Below are 18,898 nucleotides of genomic sequence, written 5' to 3' on the forward strand. Positions count from 1 at the left end.
CTGTGTTGGGACTGATTCTTTTTATGTTATATGTCAATGACTTGGATGATGGAATTGATGATTTTGTTGCAAAGTTTGCAGACAATATGAAGATGGGTGGAGGAACAGGTAGTTTTGAGGAAGCAGAGATGCTACAGAAGGACTTAGACAGATTAGGAGAATGGGCAAAGAAGTGGCAAATGAAATGCAGTGTTGGGAAGTGTATGGTCATGCACTTTGATAGAAGAAATAAAAGGGTAGACCATTTTCTAAATGGAGAGAAAATTCAAAAATCTAAGGTGCATAGGGACTTGGGAGTCTTTGTCAGGATTTCCTCAAGGTTAATTTGCAAGTGGAGATGGAGGTGAGGAAAGCAAATGCAATGTTAGCATTCATTTCAAAAGGACAACAATATGAAAGCAAGGATGTAATTCTGAGGCTTACAAAGCACTGGTGAGGCAGTATTGTGAGCAGTTTTTGATCCCATATCTTAGAAATGATGTGCTGTAACTGGAGAAGGATCACAGCAGGCTGCCAAAAATGATTCTAGGATTGAAGAACTTATCATATGAAGAGCATTTGATGGCTCTGGGCCTATATTCACTGGAATTCCAAAAAATGAAGGGTAACCTAATTGAAACCTATTGAATATTCAGAGGCCTCAATAGCATAGATATGGAGAGTCCTGCTGTGGGAGAGTCTTGGACCAGTGGACAGCAGCCTCAAAATAGTGGGCATCCTTTTAGATCAGAGTGAAGGAGGAATTTCTTTAGCCAGAGACTGGTGAATCTGTGGAAATCATTGCCATAGGTGGCTTTGGAGACCCAGTCTTTACATATACTTAAGGCAGAGGATGATAGTTTCTTGATTAGTCAGGGCATGAAGGGATACGAGGAGATTGGGTCTGAGGGGAAAATGGATCAGCGATGATGAAATGATGGAGCAGGCTTGATGGGCCAAATGACCTAATTCTGCTCCTATATCTTATGTTTTTTTGGTGTTATAGCACAGGTGTTTTACTTGCTTCCATGGGTTGAAACTTACAAGAAGTGACAGATCAAGTTGTGAGATGAATTCAGACTTCCCCAACAACATATCAGCGTGAAATGGCTCTTCATCACAGCTGTTGGATCATCCTTGGTTTGCCTGGCACAAACACTGAGAAATTAATACCTTTATTCTAATAATATACTGATGATTCCTATTTTTGCTGAGTCAAAGACCAGAAGTGGTGGGTTGACTATTTTCAATAGCAGCATCCATGGGTGGTAATGGTGGCAATATCAATAGGGACATCATTAAGGCATCACAGTGCCTGTCTTGAATCTACTGTTGTGATCTTTCCTAAGGTCAGTCCATCATCAGCAGCATACACAAAATGCTGGCGGAACTCAGCAGGCGAAATCAGTTGATTCTCCACTTTGTTCCCAGTCTCAGGCATCAATACCTGTATGCAGGGTTCTCAGGCAGCTGGTTATATCTGAATCAGATGAAAGCTGCTACCTACAGTTTTTAGACTGAACGAAATGCCATTGAACCTGTGATCTCAAACCCCTTTGTTAGCTTCACTGCGTCATCCTTTAAAAGCAAACAAACGAGTATTATGCTCAATTATTTAACTGAAAATTCTTTGCTGACACCATGAGCAATAGAAGAAGGCAAAAAAGCTTTCTCAAATAATGAAACATCTGCAAAGCTTTCCCCTATGTTGCAACATTGTAATGGTGAAACTTTTCATAGCAACCAATGCGATCTGAGCAGTGATGAATAAAGATGGAAGCTGATTAATGACCCCTTTGGTATCAATGGCAATATCTGACAAAATCCTGTGATTGGTTAAATCAGGAGATTGCTCCAAGAATTGCAAATAAATCAATACCATTAATGTATTAATCTATCATGAGGCCCTCCTTTGGTTGGGGTCCACCATGGGGATTGCTTCCTCGCTGTCTATGTGATACGTAAGCCAGGGTAGTGTCATATGGAGAGCAAGCTGTTGTCTATGCGGCAGGCTCCCCTTCTCCACGCAGCTGGTGAGTCCAACGGAATGGCAGAGATCGATGCAGTTTGGCGCCAGTGATGTCACAGGAGTGCCAGTCTCCATTGAACTCAACGTAGTACTGCCTTAGGGATTCCAGCTCCTGACTTTTCCTTGGTTCTCCCAATGAGAGGGTACAGCCGCAAAGCAGCTGAGGTTCGAGATGAGAGTTTTCCTTCTCCTAGAAGAGCTGCCAAACATGGCGGACAAGCCCCATCTGCCCAAAGGGACTGCTTTTAAGGTGCCAATTTTGTAACTTTGCCCCCTTCTCCTGTCAGTAGAAACAGTTCTGCCAGGCTATTTGAGAAGCAAGCATTTTATAAGGTAGAGGGAGTTTATCCCCCACTACCCCTCCCTCTGCTTTGACAACCTATAAGCATGTTAACTTTGTACAATTAGTCAATGAGGTAAGAAGAATCTGCCGGCCATGTACTTTCCCTGAGAGATCGTAATCTTTGGAAAGAAAATAGATTTTCTGATTTCTTTGCCCCCTGCAGAGAGATGTAAACCCCCACTCATAAGGAAAAGGGGAAAAGTTTTCTCAGCTCCTGAAACTGTTATGCCAGTAGTACCTCAACTCTGTAGTTCTTAAAGCTATGCATACATCTGGGTAAGTTGCTGGCAAAGTCATCACTTTAGTCAACACTAATTGCCTTGGAGAAATTAGCGGCAAACTGTCTTTCTCTTGCTACAGTTATCCTATTGTAGGAATCCCTACACAGCGTTATGGCAGGACTCCAGGTTTGGGAAAGTCCATATAGTGGAAGAAATGCAGTTCACTTTCAGACTCAATGTGCGAGTGGAGGAGAGGTTTAGGGGATTGCGTGCTAAACAAGGAGGCAATTTTGTGGCTTATACAAATCTTCTTGAATGTTGCTGGCGTTGAGGCAAGTGGAGAGTACTGCATCATGTCCTGAGACAAGGAGGAAAGATGAGGAAGTAAGCCAGTCCCTTCAGCCTCTGAAGGCATCTATGTCGCTTGAATATTCAAGTTCCTGGTCAATTTGCAGGCATGGTACCAGAAGCATGATTACCCTTATGTTCGACACAAAACAATGCATTTCACTATATGTCTTGATGTACATGTGACAAATAAAGCTAATCTTTTCTTTTTTAATGGCAACCACAAATGTTACTGTTACTTTCTCAGGAAGCTAAAGAATTTGACATGTCCCTGCTGACCCTCAGCAATTTTTATCAATGCCCCATAGAGTGCATGCTATCTGGGTGCGATGGTGACTGTTCTGCATGAGACCACAAGGAACTGCAAAGAATTGTGAACACAGCTCAACACATCATGGAAATCACCTTCCTCTACTTAAACTCTGTCTATCTGCTGCCTTAGTGAAGCAGCCAGCCAGCATAATCAATGCCCGCACCCACACTGGAGATTTTCCCTTTCCCCTCTTCCATCTGGTAGAAGATCCAGAACCCTGAAAGTACACAACATTAGCATCAAGGACACTTCTATCTGCTGTAAACACTGATAAATTTCCCTCGTGTGACAAAGAGAACTCTTGACCTCACAATCTACCTACCCATGATCTTGCACCTTTTTTGTTTACCTGAACTCTACTTATTCAGCATTGTTACTGTTTTTACCTTGTTCTACCTCAATACACAGTGTAAAGATGTGATTTATATGGAATTCTAAAGGTATATCCTATTTCCTAAATATCTATTCAATGCTCATTCTTCATAATACGTTTGTGCAGTTGACTTTACTGTAACCTTGCTTCTCCATGCCTTACATCTGAGAGACCAAGTATTCAATGTTGATGTCCATAACTCTTAAGGATGTTACCAACAGATTCGTTTTCTTTTCAGAAGAGGGCCATTTATGCTTTTCACAGAAGACAGCCACTGCTCAAAAACTGAACTGACCTGCACGTTCCCTAGCCTGTGGCGATGCATCTGCATGTTAAGACTTACCTAGATTTAATGGACTCTTCTGAAAGTCTTCAGGCAGGTGTAACAAAAGATTCAAAATATTGTAAATAAAACTCACTCTTGCAATATTAGGTTCAGGTTATATTAGCAGTACCTACAGCGCTATTTTCTTAATTATTGCTTGGGCGGAATTGATGAAGTGACTGAAATTCTTTACTGTCACTTTCTCAGAATACACCTGGAAAATGATATTAATTAACTTTTCTCAGAGCATTTGTGTAAAACATATACTGTAAATAAAATCACAATAAAGTAATAATTCATTCTTTATGATACCCAACATTTTATGAGTTTGTTCATTAAGAGGGAATTACACCTCCAGCTCTCAATTGTAATAATAAAAAGAAAGGCAGCTGAATTAATATACTCCCATTTGCTGGTGACAAATGGTAGAACTTTTTTGCCACAATCGCAGCAACAATGGCATGGAAGTGAACACGCCATGGCAACCGCGCAAGTTTCCATGGGAATGAGGGAAAGTGGAGAAAGAGGGAGGAAATCGAGATGTTAGAATACAAGAGGAAGCAAAGTCAAAGGTAAAAATAAATTTGAAGAGAGATGTAAACAGTTCATTTGGGTGGGATGAATCTCTCCCAGCATGAAACCACATACACATATTAATGCACACATAAATCAAAATGGGAGAGTCCAGTTTATAAAATTCATGTTGCAAAGGAGAACCTTTATCCATACATGGTTCTTGATCTTATTGTCTTCATGACCTATTCCATTTTATTAAGTAGAAAAACAACAAAGCTCATAAATCATGGCCAATTTCTACCAGCACTGCATCTCACTACATCAGCATTTGGGTGAATCACAACAGGAAGTAGTTGGTACCATTTCATTCTGGGAAGGACCACAAATATTTTTAAATGCGAATTAAGTGCTTTTCATATGCAAACACACAATAAATCAAAGTAATCAGTGGTGTGATAAACAATTATTTATTTATTCTAATTGTAATTATTCCTGCTGTGGGTTGGGAGTTTGAGTCCAGCCCCTGAGACTTAAGCAGGAAACTCTAGTCTTTCACCTTTAGTTAAGAATTAAAAAAAAACAAAGTCACACTTGCCATTTCTGTTTGAACTACGTAACTCAGGTATATTGTGTTACCTTATTGAGACATAAAAGGTGCAAACACATCATTTAGAAGAGTGCAGAGGATTCATGCTTTATGTTTTGATCAATATCTGACCCTCTATTAATATTAATAAACAAGCTTATTTTGTCACTAAGATGAGAAAATCTGCGGAGCCTGGAAGTCCAACGCAACACACAGGAAATGCTGGAGGAACTCAGCAGGCCAGGCAGCATCTATGGAAAAGAATACAGTCGATGTTTCAGGCCGAGACCTTTCTTTCAGTCCTGATGAAGATCTCGGCCTGGAACGTTGACGGTTTACTCTTTTCCATAGGTGCTGCCTGGCCTGATGATTTCCTCCAGCATTTTTCGTATGTTGCTTGTTTTGTCATTGTTCGACTATATTTTGTGACACTTTTCTCTGTATAAATTAACAGCTGTGTTTTCAGCATTACAATTGTGGGGAACAATTCAGAAATACTCTCCAGCATCCAGGACATCTTCAAGGAGCGATGCCTCAAAAAGGTGGCATCCATCGTTAAGGACCCCCATCAGCCAGGACAGGCCCTCTTCTCATGGCTACCATCAGGAAGGAGGTACAGGAGCCTGAAGACACACACTCAATGATTCAAGAATAGCTTCTTCCCCTCTGCCATCCAATTTCTGAATGGAGGTTAAACCCATGAACACTACCTCACTACTTTTTCTCTCTCTCTCTTTATGCACTACTTATTTAATGTAACTTTTTAAAATATATAGACTTCTGACTGTAATTCACAGTTTTATTATTATGTATTACATTGTTCTACTGCCGCATAACGATAAATTTCATGATATATCCTGGTGATATTAAACCTATTTCTGATTCTGAAACTGTTGATTTATGTTTTGTGATATTTTAAGGTAATATAAGTGAACTTATATTAAGATAAGTATTTATTTTTCTTCTTAAGAGTAAAAAGTGTTTGTATATAGTGCTTTTTCATATTTGAGGGACATTCCAAAGTAATGAGCAACATATTTTTCCTTCACATTTGTCATTATTCAAAGGCAGTAGGTCTGACAACACAGCAAACTCCAGTTACAGTGCTGTTATACTAACTTAATAATCTATATATTATCTGTTCTTAATTACTAGACATTTTGTCTTGGTTGCCGGAAGTAATTCTCCTATTTTCCTTCAGATATGTCTTGTGGGATTTTTCAGGGAGCAAATGATGAGCCCTTACTTTAAAATTCCAACCATGCAATACTCCCTCAGTACTGCACTGGATATTTATCAAGGATTTTGTGCTGAGGTATTCAGAATTCATATTCTGGATGAAAGGTAAGAGTGACCCATTGTGCACAACTAGATTATTAGCTTCTTCTAGCAATAGATTATGGGGACACTCAGTCCTCGTTTATTGTCATTTAGAAATGTATGCATTAAAAAATGATACAATATTCCTCCAATATGAAATCACGGAAACACAAGGCAGACCAAGACTAAAACTGACAAAAACCACATAATTATAATATATAGTTACAACAGTGCAAAGTAATACCGTAATTTGATAAGAGCAGACCATGGGCATGGTAAAAAAAAGTCTCAAAGTCCCGATAGTCCCAACATCTCATGCAGACAGTAGAAGGGAGAAACTCTCCCTGCCATGAGCTTCCAGCGCCGCAAACTTGCCGACGCAGCATCCTGGAAGCACTCGACCACAGTCTGACTCTGAGTCCATCGGAAAACTTCAAGCCTCCGACCAGCCCTCCGACACCGATCACCGAGCACCATCTCTGCTGAGCATTTCGACCCCACCCTGGCCGCCAAGCAACAAGCAAAGCCAAGGATTCAGGGCCTTCTCCTCCGGAGATTTCAGATCACACAGTAGCAGCAGCAGCAAAACAGGCATTTCAGAAGTTTCACCAGATGTTCCTCCGTGCTCTCAAGTCTGCCTCTATCAAATCAGAATTGTGCACGGCATCCTACTTGACAGATAACAGATATTCTTCACTGGAGAGGCCGTGCGCGCTGCGTCGCGCCACCATCTTCTCCTCCTCCTACTACCAGAAGTTCTCAAACTGAGTTCCAGCTGTGTTGGTTTTCCTGGAAGTTCAACTGAAGCACGAGAGTGTCCTCCGAGTTTCTAACTATGGTACATGGAAAATGAGGCACTGGATTTTTCTACCTGACAATCTCTGTTAGAATACCACATACAGTGATTGTGGCCAGTGGAAGATGGAATATTGATGCTCTGATTGATCAGCCTCTGGTACTTGTTGTCACAGAGGATAAGAAACTAACAGATCAACACTAATCATTTTGATGTAAGTGCTTTCAGAAAATGAGGAAAGATAATTTGAAAAGGTAAAAATGAATTACAGTCCATCAGTAAAAATGAGACAGCAATTTATATTATCCAGTTCTAATGATGCAAACAGTGGCCCCTCAGATGAGCAATCTCAGAAATCTGACAGACTAACTCAGTAAAGACAAGGTCAAAGAGACACTTACGTGCATCTTTGGAAGGCGACATATGATTTAAGCCATCTGCAGACTGCAAGGATTTTTCTTCATCAACAAATTCAAAGTTTATAATGAACATTATGACCACTCCTTCTTCGTTTTTTACTGGAATTATGTGGGTGTTGCACAAGAATGTTGATCCTAAACAATAAAAGAAAGATCAGGGGTTAAGAGAAAGATTAGAAGAAAAATCGAACAAGATTCATTTCTACAAACTTATAACAGTGTCATTGTCTAATTGCTTGGCTTCATTAATGCTAAACAACATCTGTATAATTATTGAACTGTGTTTAAAACGATTTAACATTTGTTAGCAACAGCAATTTTACCAAAACATTGAAAGGAATTTGTACCTGAATTTATACTGAAAGGGTTATGCTGTGAAGTCTTTCAATGGAAATTTATATCTCATTTTTCAGAAAAGAAACAATTGTCAACCCATTTTGCTTTCATTCTCCATTTATTCAAAGGATCACTTTTCTGTACACGGAAATCCTGATAATGTGCATCCGCCTTTGAAATGTATAGCGAGAACCACACTGGTTGTGAGTCTGACTGCGAAAACGAGCTCTACCAATCTCCATGCTCATTGTGAATTTCAAAGCTTTGCCTGAAGGACATATTCATGTGACCTATGCTGTCAAAATGTAACAGCGTTTATCAGGTCTGATTCAGGGTTCATGACTTTGTTCAGATGTCAATGATTTGTAAGTTCTCCTTCAGGGTTAAACAGCATGAAGCATACCATTGTTTTGGGATTTGAGAGGAAGCAAAAATGTTGATCTCACACTGTTGATAATAGTTTTCTAAAATCTAATTGCCAGATCATGGAAAGATATTTTTTATCTTGTTATTTAATAATTACTGAGGGTGTATTTTTATTTTGATCTTCCTTGCCTTACAAACAACAGTGCCTTTCAAAAATACTTATTAAAAGTAAGTGCTCATTGCCTGAAATCACACTCAATGATTCAGGAATAGCTTCTTCCCCTCTGTCATCAGATTTCTGAATGGACATTGAACCCATGAATACTACCTCACTACTCTTGTTTGCATTACTTTTATTTTTATATATTTTATTTTATTTTATATATATATCACTCTCGCCAGCAGCCCATTCCACGCACTCACCACTCTCTGCGTAAAAAACTTACCCTTGACATCTCCTCTGTACCTACTTCCAAGTACCTTAAAACTATGCCCTCTCGTGCTAGCCAGTTCAGCCCTGGGAAAAAGCCTCTGACTATCCACACAACCAATGCCTCTCATTATCTTGTACACCTCTATCCCGTCACCTCTCATCCTCCGTTACTCGAAGGAGAAAAGGACGAGTTCACTCAACCTATTCTTATAAGGCATGCTCCCCAATCCAGGCAACATCCTTGTAAATCTCCTCTGCAACCTTTCTATGGCTTCCATGTCCTTCCAGTAGTGAGGCAACCAGAACTGAGCACAGTACTCCAAGTGGGGTCTGACCAGGATCCTATATAGCTGCAACATTACCTCTCGGCTCTTAAACTCAATCCCACGATTGATGAAGGCCAATGCTCCATATGCCTTCTTAACTACCGAGTCAATCTGCATAGCAGCTTTGAGTGTCCTATGGACTCAGACCCCGAAGTCCCTCTGATCCTCCACACCGCCAAGAGTCTTGCCACTAATGCTATATATTAATGCTATATTCTGCCATCATATTTGACCTACCAAAATGAACCACCTCACACTTATCTGGATTGAACTCCATCTGCCACTTCTCAACCCAGTTTTGCATCCTATTGATGTCTCGCTGTAACCTCTGACAGCCCTCCACACTTTGCACAGCACCCCCAACCTTTGTGTCATCAGCAAATTTACTAATCCATCCCTCCACTTCCTCATCCATGTCATTTATAAAAATCACAAAGAGCAGGGGTCCCAGAACAGATCCCTGAGGCACACCACTTGTCACCGACCTCCATGCAGAATATGACCCATCTACAACCACTCTTTGCCTTCTGTGGGCAAGCCAGTTCTGGATCCACAAAGCAATGTCCCCTTGCATCTTATACCTCCTTACTTTCTCAATAAGCCTCACATGGGGTACCTTATCAAATAGCTTGCTAAAATCCATATACACTACGTCTACTACTCTACCCTCATCAATGTGTTTAGTCCTATCCTCAAAGAATTCAATCAGGCTCTAAAGGCACGACCTGCCTTTGCCAAAGGCATGCTGAGTATTCCTAATCATATTATGCCTCTCTAAATATTCATAAATCCTGCCTCTCAGGAACTTCTCCCTCAACTTACCAACCACTGAAGTAAGACCCACTGGTCTATAATTTCCTGGGCTATACCCACTCTCTTTCTTGAATAAGGGAACAACATCCGCAACCCTCCAATCCTCCGGAACCTCTCCCGTCCTCATCGATGATGCAAAGATCATCGGCAGAGGCTCAGCAATCTCCTCCCTCGCCTCCCACAGTATCCTGGGGATACATCCCGTCTGGTCCCGGTGACTTATCCAACTTGATGCTTTCCAAAAGCCCCAGCACAACCTCTTCCTTAATATTTACATTCTCAGGCTTTTCAGTCCACTGCAAGTCATCCCTACAATCTCCAAGATCCTTTTCCATAGTGAATACTGAAGCAAAGTATTCAATAAGTACCTCTGCCATCTCCTCCGGTTCCATACACACTTTTCCACTGTCACACTTGATTGGTCCTATTCTCTCACGTCTTATTCTCTTGCTCTTCACATACTTGTAGAATGTCTTGGGGTTTTCCTTAATCCTGTCCACCAAGGCCTTTTCATGGCCTTTTCTGGCTCTCCTAATTTAATTCCTAAACTCCTTCCTGCTAGCCTTATAATCTTCTAGATCTCTATCATTACCTAGTTTTTTGAATCTTTTGTAAGCTATTTTTTTCTTGACTAGATTTACAACAGCCTTTGTACACCACGGTTCCTGTACCCTACCATCCTTCCGTCTCATTGGAACGTACCTACACAGAACCCACATGCAAATATCCATCGAACATTTGCCATATTTCTTCTGTACGTTTCCATGAGAACATCTGTTCCCAATTTATGCTTCCAAGTTTGTATGCACACCATACCTATTTTCATATTCTTAAAATTGATGGCATAGATCTGTGCCATGAACTTTGCCTCATGTGGTCCTGAGCCCGGCTGAGAAAGGAGGAGGGTTGGGCATGGAGCTAACAACCCCGTCCTGTAAAAACTAAGATATACAGGAACACCAACAGAAGCTTCAAAGTCCTCATTCTGGGAGAAGAAAGATCTTCAAAGATGGGCTATACCTGGTGCACCTTGAAAGACTGGCCCAGGATAGAGGACTCTGGTGAGCTGCTGTCAATGGCCTATGCCCCAGTCGGGTGATGGACTTGATCAGCCACCAACCATTTGTGCCTAGCTCCTGGAATTTGCAAACAGAAGAGCTATGTCAAGGGAGCAGACAATGTGATAGAAGGGAGGAAGAGCGCAGAACGAGAAACAAAGTTGAAATTACGCTGCCAATAGATCTATTGCATAGAAGATTAATGTGAAGTTTGGTTCACACACTATGCTCATGTTCAAATCAGTTCCAAATACTGGGATGAAAATCATCTCTCTGTTGACTACAATGACTCCATAAGCACTATTCAAGTATGCTTTCCTTCAACATTACTTTTTGGCTGAGCACAATTGGACTCAACGCGCTCTTGAAATTAATTATTTACGGTATTCAGTGGTTTTATTTTGTTCTAAGAGGAACAATTGTTATGTTTTAATTGGATTTGTGCATAAATTGACACAGTTTACATGATTTATTTTGTGTCCAACATCTTGGGGGCCTGTAAGAATTTCATTAAGATTCAGAGGAATCATTTACTGCTTCCTTTTGCATAAATGCTGCCTGATCTGCTGATATTTTCTGGCATTTTCCATTTTAATTTTTACTAAGATTTGGCTTCTTTGCACTGAACCCAGCCAATACCTTGTGGCCAAAAGCACTTTTTACTCTCTCCTAATATCTCAAATGATTGTTTGAATTTTTTAAAAAAGTAAGTAATTTTAAAACATTGATGCTTCTAGGAAAATTTATATTAACTTAAAACATGTTTAACTGCTACAAGATAGTCAAAATCATTAATAACTAAAATAATATTAAAAGTACAAATTACTCATCTTTTTAATGAAACCTGGTGACCGTGCTTAATTGCTGATGTCTGACAACAAAAGAAAAATTAAAGAGCCCCGATGGGTGTGACTAGAAATAGAGATCATACGTTTAAGGGGAATCTGAGGAGGAATTTCTTCTTCACTCAGAGGGAAGCACGAATGTGGAACGAACTGTCTGCGGAAGTGGTAGACGTGGGCTTAATTGAAACAGTGAAGGGAAATTTGGATAGATACATGGATGGGAGAAGTACGAAGAGCTATGCTCTGGGCGTTGGTAGATAGGACTGGGCTGACATGGTCTGTTGGCTCAGTAAGCTACAAAATATTCCTGAATTCAGGAGCAGAGCGATAGATGGATACACCCACTTGTGACTTGCACTAGGTTTTGTATTTCTACACAGCAGTGCAAAGACATGGAAGCCTGGAGTGTCCTAACATATTGTGTACAGTTCTGGTCACCTACCTGCAGGAAAGACATCAATAAACTTGAAGGAGTGCAGAGAAAATTGACACAGATGTTGCTAGAATTTGAGGACTTGAGTTACAGGGAAATATTGAAAAAGTTAGGACTTTATTTCCTGGAGTGCGGGTGAATCTTATGGAGGCATACAAAATTATGAAGGGTGTAGAAAGGATGAATGCACGCAGGGTTCTCCTCAGGTTGGGTGAGACTAGAAATAGAAGTCATAGGTTTATGGTGAAATTGAAATATTTAAAGGGAAAAATGAGGGGGATCCGCTTCACTCAGAGCGAAGTACAGATGTGGAATAAGGTGTCTGCAGAAGTTGTAGTGGTAACACTTAAGTGAAGTTTAGGTAGGTACATGGATAAGAGAGGTCTGATCTGGCTGCTGGAAGATGGGACTGGGCTGCATGGGTCAGATGGGCCAATGAGCCTGTTTTATGCTGTAGTGCTCTATGCATTGCTCCCTCTGTGGAATATTTGGCTTGTGATCCTGCCGATTGCTCAAAGGTCTACTGGAGAAATATTGTTTCAAACACTGAAGAAAAATCTCCTCTAAGTTGTGGCATCAGCAATGTGGCAGATTTTACTGACAGTTGATGGTACCCCCACCACCTAGGATATGCTGTCTTCTCACTGCTGCCATCAGGAAGAAGGTACAAGAGCCTCGGGACTCACAGCATCAGGTTCAGGAACAGTTCTACCCCTCAACCATGAGGCTATGAACCAAAGGGGATAACTTCACTCAGCTTCACTTGCCTATCATTGAAATATTCCCACAACCAATAGACTCACTTTCAAGGACTCTTCATCTCATGTTCTCGATATTTATTGCTTATTTATTTATTGTTATTTCTTATATTTGTATTTAGTCATAGTCATAGTCATAGTCATACTTTATTGATCCCGGAGAAATTTGTTTTCATTACAGTTGTACCATAAATAATAAATAGCAATAGAACCATAAATAGTTAAATAGTAATATATAAATTATGAAATAAGTCCAGGACCAGCCTATTGGCTCAGGGTGTCTGACCCTCCAAGGGAGGAGTTGTAAAGTTTGATGGCCACAGGCAGGAGTGACTTCCTATGACGCTCTGTGCTGCATCTCGGTGGAATGAGTCTCTGGCTGAATGTACTCCTGTGCCCACCTAGTACATTATGTAGTGGATGGGTGACATTGTCCAAGATGGCATGCAACTTAGACAGCATCCTGACACAGCTGCACAGTTTGTTGTCTTTTTCACCCTGGTTTGAAGGCCTAGTTTGGTGGTCTTTCATTGATTTTGTGACAATTATTGAGTATGCCCACAAGAATATATGTACATTGTACATGATACATATGTACATTGATAATTAAATTTACTTTGATCTTTGAACCTTGGTATACTATGGAACCAGGGTATAGTTCAGTGGTTCCCAAAGTGGGCGATATCCCCCGCCTGGGGGTGGTAGGAGTTTCTAAAGTGGCTATAAAGATAAAGGGGGCAGCAGGTGGGGTTGGGCGCTTGGTAGCAAGGGGCAGGGGCAGCTAACGAATTACTGGCTTAATTTAAGAATTGAATTACTTATTATAAGCATTTGATCCTCAGTGCCTTATAATTGGTACAATGATCACATAATCTCCTCATCTCCTGATAACTCACCATTCTTTTAGACTTTGCTCGAAGTGAATCATGGTTGTTGAAAAGCAATGTGACACTTCTGTATTTGGCATAGCATGAGAAATTTGGAGACTTTTGTGTTATTTCCCGGTCCGGTCTGTGCATTATTGTCATTCACTACTGTAGTGAAGCGTTAGTGAGTACGGTTTACATGTACTAATCACACAGTGATGTAATTCTTGAGAATTAGGTATAGCGTTAAAGGGGGTAAATTTCAGAATCTGCCTTTTCGAATGGCCTTGACCGTAATTCTCTAACTCACGGCCCCACCAAGATAATGCTCCTCCACTTTATGTACCTTTAGACAGAGAGCCAGGTTTTGCCTGAGCTATGATGACATCGTCACTTTATCCTTTATCGATTGCAGCTCTTGAGGTTGGAATTAAACAATAGACGATTGACTGTGGTCATTAATCCACTACGAAAATGGCTGAAGCAGACCAAACAAAAAGAAGTGTAGAGAGTAAAGTTTGGAGTATCTGAAATACAGATTGGTACCAGCAGCAGATAACTAACAGCAGCCAACGTGTCTGTTGTGTGAAAAAAGTTAGTTTTTTCAAATGAGGCAATGAAACGGACCAAACAAGAGGAAATCTACATATGCTGGAATTTCAAGCAACACACATAAAAGTTGCTGGTGAACGCAGCAGGCCAGGCAGCATCTCTAGGAAGAGGTACAGTCGACGTTTCGGGCCGAGGCCCTTCGTCAGACTAACTGAAGGAAAAGTTAGTAAGAGATTTGAAAGTTGGGGGGGAGGGGGAGATCCAAAATGATAGGAGAAGACAGGAGGGGGAGGGATGGAGCCAAGAGCGGGGCAGGTGATTGGCAAAAGGGATATGAGAGGATCATGGGACGGGAGAACTAGGGAGAAAGAAAGGGGGAGAGGGGAAGCCCAGAGGATGGGCAAGGGGTATAGTGAGAGGGACAGAGGGAGAAAAAGAATAAATAAATAAATAACAGATGGGGTACGAGGGGGAGGTGGGGCATTAGCAGGAGTTAGAGAAGTCAATGTTCATGCCATCGGGTTGGAGGCTACCCAGACAGAATATAAGGTGTTGTTCCTCCAACCTGAGTGTGGCTTCATCTTGACAGTAGAGGAGGCAGTGGATAGACATATCAGAATGGGAATTGGACGTGGAATTAAAATGTGTGGCCACTGGGAGATCCTGCTTTCTCTGGCGGACAGAGCGTAGGTGTTCAGTGAAACGGTCTCCCAGTCTGTGTCGGGTCTCGCCAATATATAGAAGGCCGCATCGAGAGCACCGGACGCAATATATCACCCCAGCCGACTCACGGGTGAAGTGTCGCCTCACCTGGAAGGACTGTCTGGGGCCCTGAATGGTGGTGAGGGAGGAAGTGTAAGGGCCACATGTGTTAATTCCACATCCAATTCCCATTCTGATATGTCTGTCCACGGCCTCCTCTACTGTCAAGATGAAGCCACACTAAGGTTGGGGGAACAACACCTTATATTCCGTCTGGGTAGCCTCCAACCTGATGCTATGAACATTGACTTCTCAAACTTCCACTAATCCCTCTCGTACCCCATCTGTTATTTATTTATATATATTCTTTTTCTCTCTCTCTCTCTCCTTTTTCTCCCTCTGTCCCTTTCACTATACTCCTTGCCCATCCTCTGGGTTCCTCCCTCCCCCTTTCTTTCTCCCTTGGCCTCCTGTCCCATGATCCTCTCATATCCCTTTTGCCAATCAACTGTCCAGCTCTTGGCTCCATCCCTCCCCCTCCTGTCTTCTCCTATCATTTTGGACCTCCTCCTCCCCCTCCCCCTCTCAAATCACTTACTAGCTCTTCTTTCAGTTAGTCCTGATGAAGGGTCTCGGCCCGAAACGTCGACTGTAGGACGACTATAGGAAGAGGTTGACTGTACCTCTTCCTATAGATGCTGTCTGGCCTGCTGTGTTCACCAGCAACTTTAATGAAACAGACCAGGCTCCTTGAACATTTGAAGAGAATATACCCTAATAAAGCAAACAAGAACTTGGCTTATTTTCAGTCATGTCAGGAAAACTTTCAGAAATGGAAAACAGTTCAAAACATGTTTGCCAGCACATCACAACAAAACAGTGATGGTTTGCATCTTCATACAATGTTTCATTGTTCATTGATAAACCTGGAAAGCTTCATACCATTCGAGAAGAACTCAGACTGCCTGCAGTAAGAGAGTTTCTGAGAATGGTTTTGCAAAAGTCACCAGACCAAATAATTGAAGTAATTTTGCTCAGTAACAACTCTGTTCAAAGACGAATAGATTAAATGTCTGAGAATGTGGAAAACACGTTGTGCAACATACTTACGACAATGGAATTTGCTCTGCAGTCAGATAAACCAATTTTGTCAGGCAATGAATCTTTGCTTCTTGTTTATGTTGACTTCATGAAGCATGAAAGTATGATTTAAGATTTGCAAAGGGTGTGGAAACAGGTACAAAGGTGGAGTCAATATTTCAGGTTGTGGGGCACTTTTTCCAAGAGTACATTCTGCTCACCAGCATTCTTTCTTGAGCAATATTTGGGACATCATAGGATGCCACTGTGGGATATTACTTTCTTGAAAAAAGCTGCACCTAGCATATTTACCATTCTCTGTGTAATTCACAGACACAATCTTGTCACAAAAAACCTAAGTGATCTGCTGCACAAATCATTATATACAGTTATCACAGAAGTAAATAAAATGAAGTCCCACATTCTCAATTCTTGACTATTTCAAGAGCTTTGAATTAATGAACAGTTTGAATGCTTGCTGTCACACACAGATGGCTCTCAAAAGTAAACTGCCTGGGACTCCTTTATGTACTTTTTTGAAGTTGTGATAAAATTCTTTAAAGGCTCGGTGGCTTCATTCAGTAACCAACTCAAAAATATTAGGCGTGATATTGCTTATTTATCAGAAATATTTGCAAAGTTTAATGAAATCAAACTTCAATTGCAAGGAAATGATGTGGATTTTTATCGAAATCAAATCAGTCATCTCTATATTTATGTCAAGTAACCCTATTCAAGTACAACATTAGCCGTTGCGACCTTTTCTAATTTCCAATGAGTTGAAAGAAAAAGAAAGAATATCAGATGAGGATCTTCAGGTATACTGTGCCCACCTGGGTGAGCTGCATAAAGACGTGTCAGAGAGATTTCAGGATCTTCTCTTGATCAAATTCCAGATTGGGTAATTAATCCATTCCTGAACAGTGGAAGGATGGAGCAAGAAGTGATCTCACTACAAAATGACTTCCAGCTGACTCCGAGATTCAAAAAATCAAATCATTTTGGTTGCAGAAAGAGATCTCTGAACACAACCTTGCACTGTGGAGAAAAGTCAAGATGTTCTTTATTGCTTTTCCAACATCATATTTAGTAAAGCATGGTTTCAGTGCAGTTGCCCAACTTTTTTCAAAGGAATGAAACAGACAGCGAATTACCAATTCTAGGGACCTGACTGCCATCCAGCCTGATGTTAAGATGCTGATATCAGTGCCCCAAGCCCATCCGTCTCACTGAAAGGTGAAAAGCAATGAAGTAGTGAATAGTTGGACTGCTAATATAGGCCTCTAAAATTGTCGATGCGAATTGTTTTTACTGTAATTAAAGAAATAAATAATTTTATATGTAGCTTTAAACAGATTTGAATGATTTTTGCAATTATTTGTCACCACTTTGAATTTTCAGTTCCTATTTTCTTTCACTGTGCAGTATAAATCAAAGTTCTTTATAATTTTTATTAATGGCCAGAAAGGGAGATAGATGTCTGGGAGCCAAGGGGGTTGTAACCCAAAAGAGTTTGGGAACTACGGATATAGATGATTCCAAAGTACTCTAATGACATCAACTAAGCAAGGCATAACTGTGAATTCAAATCCCAACATGTCAAATAGGGAATTTAAATTCGAGTATTTGTTTTGAAAGCTAACACTACTCTATGTACTAATAAGGTCCAAGAAACTTCTTTATTGTGTTAAAAACCCATTTGGTTTAGATTGGTCCTTCAGAGCAGGAAATTAACTGACCTTACCAGGGGCAGGAGTGCAAGTGGAAGGGGTGGATAGGGATGCCACCATCTGCAAGCTCCTTCCAAAGTTGCACGCTCTTCTGACTTAGATATATGTTACCTTACCCTCACTGGACCTGCCTACCCAACTGTTCTGCAGGAGCAGCGTCACTGCATGGGCTGCAGAAACTTGAGAAAAATAATCATCATCACCTTCTCAAGGACAATCAGAATTGGATAATAAATGGTGGGCTTTCTAGTGATATCCACAACCCATAAATGAATTGAGAGATGCTTATCTATGCAATTGTGAAACTGTACAATTATCCACAGCTACTATAATAAAGCTTTGCATCAGAATTATGAGGAATAGTGTTGATTTAAGTAAAAATCTATTGGTTGAGCAGAGTCTATTATTCCATTTCTTTCAGAAACAATGTATTTGATGTTGGTAATAGTACCAGAAGGATTAACACTGATTTACAGATTGTGCTAAATATATGTAATGTCACAATTATTGTATACATATATTTTGTTTGTTTGTTATGTGCCATGTCCGTATGACGTAGTCGATCGTAGTCTTTCCATGACCATGTTTGTTCTTGGCAAATTTTCTGCAGAAGTGATTACCATTGCCTTCTTCTGGGCAGTGTCTTTACAAGGTGGGTGACTCCAGCCATTATCAACACTCTTCAGAGATCGTTTGCCTGGCGTCAGTGGTTGCATAACTAGGACTTGTGATATGCACCAGCTACTCATACAACCACCTACCTTCTGCTTCTATGGATTCACATGACCCTGATCGGGGTCTAAGCAGACAATGTACCTTGCCCAAGGGTGATCTACAGGCTAGCGGAGGGAAGAAGGGAAGGCTAGCACCTTACACCTCCTTTGGTAAACAGGTATCTCCACATACCATGCATGTAATATAAATCAGATCCTCCAAAAACTATAATGAGAAATATCTTCCTGCATTTACCACTGTAATGGTGAAAATCTGACAGCAGCTCCTGTAGTGTAAAAGCACAAGCCCAGAAATTGC

The 18,898-nt window shown here is 40.8% G+C and overlaps 1 protein-coding gene across 1 annotated transcript in view; it reads right to left on the reverse strand.

Annotated features, from left to right (window-relative positions):
• Positions 1-18,898, reverse strand: part of LOC140198771 (voltage-gated inwardly rectifying potassium channel KCNH7-like) — a 581,620-nt gene that overhangs the window by 245,071 nt on the left and 317,651 nt on the right. Inside the window, exon 3 of the mRNA XM_072259781.1 lies at positions 7,551-7,703. Coding sequence (XP_072115882.1) covers positions 7,551-7,703 — 153 coding nt within the window. The remainder of the gene's footprint in view (positions 1-7,550; positions 7,704-18,898) is intronic.

This window comes from Mobula birostris, chromosome 6, assembly GCF_030028105.1.
Source record: "Mobula birostris isolate sMobBir1 chromosome 6, sMobBir1.hap1, whole genome shotgun sequence".
Taxonomy (NCBI): domain Eukaryota; kingdom Metazoa; phylum Chordata; class Chondrichthyes; order Myliobatiformes; family Myliobatidae; genus Mobula; species Mobula birostris.